The sequence below is a fragment of the Plectropomus leopardus genome, chromosome 17, assembly GCF_008729295.1.
Source record: "Plectropomus leopardus isolate mb chromosome 17, YSFRI_Pleo_2.0, whole genome shotgun sequence".
NCBI lineage: Eukaryota > Metazoa > Chordata > Actinopteri > Perciformes > Serranidae > Plectropomus > Plectropomus leopardus.
Window position 1 is genome coordinate 30741389 of NC_056479.1, and position 6717 is coordinate 30748105.

The 6717-nt window shown below is 40.8% G+C and overlaps 1 protein-coding gene across 1 annotated transcript in view; it reads left to right on the forward strand.

The window, feature by feature from the left end:
• nfixb (nuclear factor I/Xb) overlaps positions 1-5486 on the forward strand; it is a 111455-nt gene extending 105969 nt beyond the window's left edge. The window contains exons 7-8 of the mRNA XM_042505415.1: positions 168-298; positions 4930-5486. Of these exons, the coding sequence (XP_042361349.1) occupies positions 168-298; positions 4930-5009 (211 nt within the window). The 3' untranslated portion in view covers positions 5010-5486. The remainder of the gene's footprint in view (positions 1-167; positions 299-4929) is intronic.
• Positions 5487-6717: the final 1231 nt, after the last annotated feature.

Consider the following 6717-nt stretch of genomic DNA (forward strand, 5'->3'; position numbering starts at 1 on the left):
ACCCAGAGACTTTGAGACGAGGGAACCAGAAGTGCAAAAATGCGAACAGATTTGTGCGTTTTAGGACTCATTACTTCAACGCTCTATGAAAAACTACATCCCTCTCACTCATTTCTCTCTCGCCTTCTTCCAGAGTTAATCCTCCTCCTGTCTCATTTGTCTCTCAGCTCCAACAAGCGCAAGTCCATTGACGACAGCGAGATGGAGAGCCCGGTGGACGATGTCTTCTACTCGGGCCGCTCCCCGGCGGCCGGCAGCAGCTCTCAGTCCACCGGTTGGCCCAATGACGTGGATGCAGGTAATCCCGCTGCGACCTCCCCGTCACATCCTGCACACCTTTCCCCGAGCGAGGCCGGCGTCCGCTTCAGTTCAGACGCATCAGATTCACTCAAGTTAGAGAAGAAGAAGAAAAAATGTTAAAAAAGAGGCTGCAACAGAAGCAGATCAGCAGTGTGAATTTTAAAGCCCCTGAAAACATTATTTATTTATAAATAAAAAAAAGTCACTTTTTTTCCAGAAAACATTTTCAAAAAGAATTAACCTGTTTTAATTATTTCCAAATATTTATTTATTTTTTTTAAATCTTTTTTGTCCAATAGCAAAAATAAAAAAAAGGGGGGGAGGTCAGTTTCCTCCGACTGTGTTAAATGAGCAGATAATATCTGATAATATCGATCGGCTCCAAAATCAAAATGAATCAAAACCATATCGTGGCAGACTTTGTGAAATCAGCAAATATCGTATCGTTGTCCAAAGTATCGCCATAATATCGAGATAACACCAATGATTTACACCCCTGACAGGACTCCCCACACCTGCAAACGAAATAAACCACAAACGTGATACAAATCTGCAGCTTTTAATGTTTAATTAATCCCACAAACATAATAGCAGTCGCCTACTACAAACGTCATCTGAAATTTCCTGCAGCTGTCCAAAAAAGACATCGAGAAGACATCTATACAGCATCTTTCCTGGACATCATAAAGATGTCTTTTTTGGACATTTGCAGGAATGTCAGCAGCTTTTATTTAAACTCTCTAACTTTGTTCACTGTCTCTTCGTCACATGATGTTTATGTTCTTTGTAAAAACATGACCAAAAGAACAACTCAAATAAAATATATTTATTGCATGAAAAAAAGCATTCTTGGTTTTTAAACAGCAAAGCTCAATAATTAAAACGGTGTTTCTTTTTTGCTAAATCCCTACAAAAGTGTAAAACTAGTGAAAAACACCAATAAAATATGAGCGCATCACTTGTGTTAACAAGCTTATGAGAAAATGTTTTCGGGGCCTTTAATATAAAAATGTTCAGGTATTAACTTCACACCGTCTGACCTAAAATGGACTAAAAGCCTCAGCTCGCCTCCTTCCTCCTCCTCGTCCCTTTGCCTCTAAACTGTGTCACTTCTCTCCATCACTGAACCATCATCACCCCGACTCTCTCTCTCCTCCACTCACAACTCACACTCCCCTGTAGCCCCGCCCCCACCCAGCCGAGCAGGTGTGTGTGAGGTCGAGAGACCGCCGTTATCCCGCAGTCAGGTCATAGCATCATTTCTCACACGCAGCAGTAATTAAAGGGCCAGTTTACCTAAAACTATGATGTTACCCAGAGTGGACAATCCAATGATGAGTTTGATTAAATATAATCAAATTCCAGTTTTATTTGCAGAGATGAAAAAACTAAAAACTTGTAGCTCCACCCCATGAAGGTGAAAAACACATTTGAAAAACTGTCTGAAACAAATCGGCCGGTCTCCATCACAGATTTGCGCAAAATGTGGATAAAACTCAACGTGGAGCTGACTGTGTTTCCACCGAGTGATGTCATGTGACCTCTCCTCTGGTGATAACATCTCAGTAACCATGGCGACGGATGTTCAAAACATCAGCAGCTTTATTTCTATTGCAGCCACCGCACTAGCCGTCATTATTTCCAATCCGAGGCCACGTAGGCGTGTTATGGAGCCGTGATGGAAAGGCGAGCCCCTTATACGTGGGCGCGGACACGTATGAGGGATTTCTGGGAGATGTAGTCCACGATTTCACAGAGGAATTGTGGGTTAAAAACTTTCTCAGAGTTATGTGATGCAATAACAGCTCTTGTAGCTCCTGCTGCATCATGAGGGAGCCAGTTCCTACTGACAAGCACATAGCCAGTGTCCATAGTGAAATATATCTTTTTTAAATCGTCTGAAATATGCAAGCGTAAAAACCTTTTTGCAATAAATTGGACTTTTTTCTATTTGTTTTTCCATTTGGCGTATTTTATATTCGCTGTTTCAATTTTTGCACTTTGAGGGTTAATGGAAACCGGCCTGGTGTCACAGTTTCTGAGAATAATTTTCACTGGGCAACATTTTCAAACCATAAACCTGTAAAGTGTGCGGTGAGGTTTGTGGATTTTCCTGAGGGGACATTGTTCCTCTAATGACACGTTACTGTCCCGTTTTTCCAATATAACTTTGAACATGAGCGCCACACCTCCGCCGTGTCGCGGTGGAGGCAGACGGCTCACTGACGGATACTTCGAAAACTCTGCAAATAAAACCGAAACAATCTCTATGTTTACTGTGTGACCCTTTGATCAGACCTCAAACTGAGCGCTTTTAGCTATTTTATCCTCGTGTTTGTCTAAGTTATGGTGGATTATATATACTTTTAGTTCTCCTGTTTGTAGCGCTAACATTCAGTGAGTTTAACCCTTTGGAACTTGATCAAATTGGCTTGATTTCTTTAAAAAAAAAAGGTAATGAGCAGTGAAAGAAGAAATGCCCCAAAAATATGCAAGAAACCTGTAAAAAATAATTTAAAATACAAGAAAATTACCAAAAAAAGGGTTTTTTGGTTGTTGTTGTTTTGTTGTTGTTTTTTTTTTTTACAAAAAAAGTTCAATAAAACAACAAACAAAATTATTTCATAATTTTGTTTTATCATTTTAATTTCGATCATCGATAAAGTTTTCCCCAGCATTTTTCTTTTTCCCAAGACATTTTCCCTTAACTTTTATAGAATAATTTCCTAAATCTACTAATTTCTTGCAATTTGTGCAACATTTCTTACCAAGTTGCTCATTGCCTTTTTTCTCATGTTTTTGCAAGAAATCAAATCAGTTTGCTCTGGTTTCAAAGGGTTAAATACTTGTGAAAGGCATCTGAAAGCAGGTTTCAAAGGGTTAACTCCTGGATTGTGTGTGTGTGTGTGTGTGTGTGTGTGTGTGTGTGTGTGTGTGTGTGTGTGTGAAAGCCGTATACTGTAGATGTGACACAGATAACTCTTAAAAGCATTTGTAGGAACAAATGTTTGTCCCCTTTTGTGTTTTATTTCCTTTATTAGACTTTAGATGATGGTCTCAGTAGTTAGTAGTAGTAGTAGTAGTAGTAGTAGTAGTAGTAGTCGTTGGTGGTAGTAGCTATTAGTTAGTAATAAAAGCTAAGATAGGCTGCTGTAGTGAGATCTTTACATGTTCATCATCTGTCACAGACTTTTTCTCACCAACAGTCAGATGTTTGGGTATTTTGAAGTGGGTTTGTATGAGGTACTTATACACAGTCAGTGTATTATATACAGTAGAAGGCAAGGCCGCAGTTTGGAGAAGCAGCAGGAGCTACAGACACTAAATAATGTACCGCTGTAGATGGAGGCAACAACAAAACATATTTTAAGCCCTATTTGCACACGCGAGTATCACATGGGGACCTCCGGTACTTTGTAATAATTACGGATATTTCGCAAAACAGGTCAGACATCAAAAAAATGTAAGCACTGAGGAGGGACTTGTGTTTTTAATTTTGGCTCAGGTGGGGGACATACAACTTAAAAAGGTCGTATTTTACATTTATTCAAAATAAATAAATAAAGAACAGTCCTACAACACAGGTACACAAGCTAAGTGATGTCCTGCTGTGGACGGGGACGCAGAAAAACATTTTAACCACCTAAAATAATACGTGTAAGTGGTGACTATGTTTAGTATTTACTATATATACAGAGGTAGAGCAGCAGTAGAGCAGCCGTAGAGCAGCAGCAGAGCAGCAGTAGAGCAGCAGTGGAGCAGCAGTGGAGCAGCATTAGAGCAGTTGTACAGCAGCATTAGAGCAGCATTAGAGCAGCATTAGAGCAGTAGAGCAACAGTAGAACAGTTGTACAGCAGCAGTAGGGCAGCAGTAGAGCAGCAGCAGAGCAGCAGCAGGGCAGCAGTAGGGCAGCAGTAGAGCAGCAGCAGAGCAGCAGCAGGGCAGCAGTAGAGCAGCAGTAGAGCAGCAGTGGAGCAGCATTAGAGCAGCATTAGAGCAGTTGTACAGCAGCAGTAGAGCAGCATTAGAGCAGCTGTGGAGCAGCAGTAGAGCAGCAGCTCCGCTGCTCTGTGGAGTAAAATGAGAGTTTTTCTCAGTTTGGTGTTTTTGGTAAGGGCTTCAGATCCCGTCACTAAGGTCTGCCTGTCTTCGACACTAATCGGGATGGTTTTCGGGGTCTAAAATAGGTTTCGCGGCTGCCTCAAACACACTTTAAGCTGCTGCTTCTCCAAACTGCGGCGGTGCAAACTGACGTTTATTATATGCAGCACGGTGATTGTGGATAAATAAAAATCCAAACTGTCCCTGTAAATCTTCGGCTGACGGCGTGGACGGGTGCCGTGTCACACGTATTTACTATCGACTTGCTGTAAATCTTTTGGGTATCTGATTCTGTTAAAAGTTCTCGTCGTCACTCCCACTCACATGCTGCTGTTTCGCAGCCCGCCAGCAGTAATGATGTAACTATTTTATAGACACTTGCTGCACTCTATAACATTAAAATCCCCTGTTGCCCATGATTTAACCACCCGTCTCTCTCTCTCTCCCTCATTCTTTCCATCTCTGTCTCTTTCTCCTCCCCCTCTTCCATTGTTAACTCTTCCCTTCTCCCCTGTTTGGCCTTTCAGTGCAGCACCATTTGGCCAGTGTGCAGGAGAGGAAGATTAAGCATGAGAGCGATGGAGTGCAGTTTCCTTACCATGGTTAGAACAACATTAAACATTATACTGTGTATACATGCTCTACTTCAGCTCACACCGCCCTCCACTTCTACACCTCTCTCTCTACCTCTCTCTCTGTCTCTGTCCTTTGTTTCCGAGTGTGTTTGCACTTCCTGTGAGCTGTTCTGCATCTTCCATTCTCTTCTTCCTCTTCTTCCTCGCTCTCCTGTGTCTTGTTCTCTGGCTGTGCTGCTGCTGGGTGGGGTTGTTGTTTCCACCAGATGTCTGCTGATGTCCGTTGTGGATTTACCGAAGCCTTTTGGTAGCCCAGTAGCTCCGTAACATCCACCGGCTGTCTGCCTCTCAAAGATGTAAATCTGTGAAAGAAATCAGACGTCGAGGATGAAGACGTCCCTGGTTGCATTAACCCCTTTGAGGCCGGAGCAGATAGGCTTGATTTCTCTCAGAAATGTGGGAAGAAGGCATGAGCAACATGACCAAAAAAACATTTTAAATTACAAGAAAGTTACCTGAAAATGTGTTTAAAAAATGAAAAGAAAAGAAATTAGGTGAAATTTAAAAAAAAATGTAAAAGAAATGGAGGATGAAGACATCCTTGGTGCATTAACCCTTTGAAACCAGGGCGAATTGACTCGATTTCTTTCAACACATAGGAAGAAGGCATGAGCAACAAAATAAATTACAAAAAAAATAGCAAAAAATTAGTTAAAAGTACAAGAAAATTGTCTGAAAATTAAAAAAAATAATAAAATAGAAATAAAATGAAATAATAAAATAAAAAAATAATAGTTGTAGTAGAGGGCACATCCTCTGTCCAGAATATATCCTCACCACAGCAGCTGTGGGTTCGATTCCGGCCTCGGCCCTTTGCTGCATGTCATATCCTCGCTCTCCGTCTTCATGCCTCCGCTTTCCTATCATAATAATAATAACTTTATTTGTATAGCAGCTTTAAAAACACAGGTTTGACAGAAAAGCAAAAACAGAATGAAATTCAGCTAAAGACAATTATCAACTAAACGCAAAATTCCCAAAAAATAATCTTTAAGAAAAGTAAAATAAAATTTAAAAAAAAATTTAAAAATGTGAAAGAAAGTTAAAAAAATCACAGAAATGACATGGGAAAATTGCTGAAATAATTCTTATTATTTTCTAGCATAATTTCTGATATGTAATTCACTAGACATTGTTGCCATACCTTTAAAAAATATTCAGAATTTACTTATTTGTGAAACAATCATTACTAAGTTGCCTTTTCTAATGTTTTGGAAAGGAATCGCACCAATTTGCTCAGCGTTCAAAGGTTTAAATAATTGTGAAAGCAGCACAGAGAAAGTGATGTTGCTCCAGGTTTCAATCTTGACAACCGTCCGTATTCTCAGTGTGTAATTATGTGCGTTATCATATCATCCGAAAACCACATTGTTGTGACACACCACATGCATACAAACGGTTGTTCAGAGGCGCTGTCAATTTGTCAGCTGAGTGCTTTGGGTGTTGTAATTTTGTTGTCGAGCCCTGAGAGGGAAAACGTTGAAAGACACGGAGGGTGTGTGTGTGTGTGTGTGTGTGTGTGTGTGTGCGTGTGAATGAGGGTTTGTTGAGTTAGCCGCTTCATGCAGCCGCTTGTTCAGACGGAGCTGTTGAGCGGCGTCCCACCTGCCGTCGGCCTGACTCAACCGTCTCTGCAAAAAAATAAATAAAATAAACAAAAAACGAACATACGACCCAAAC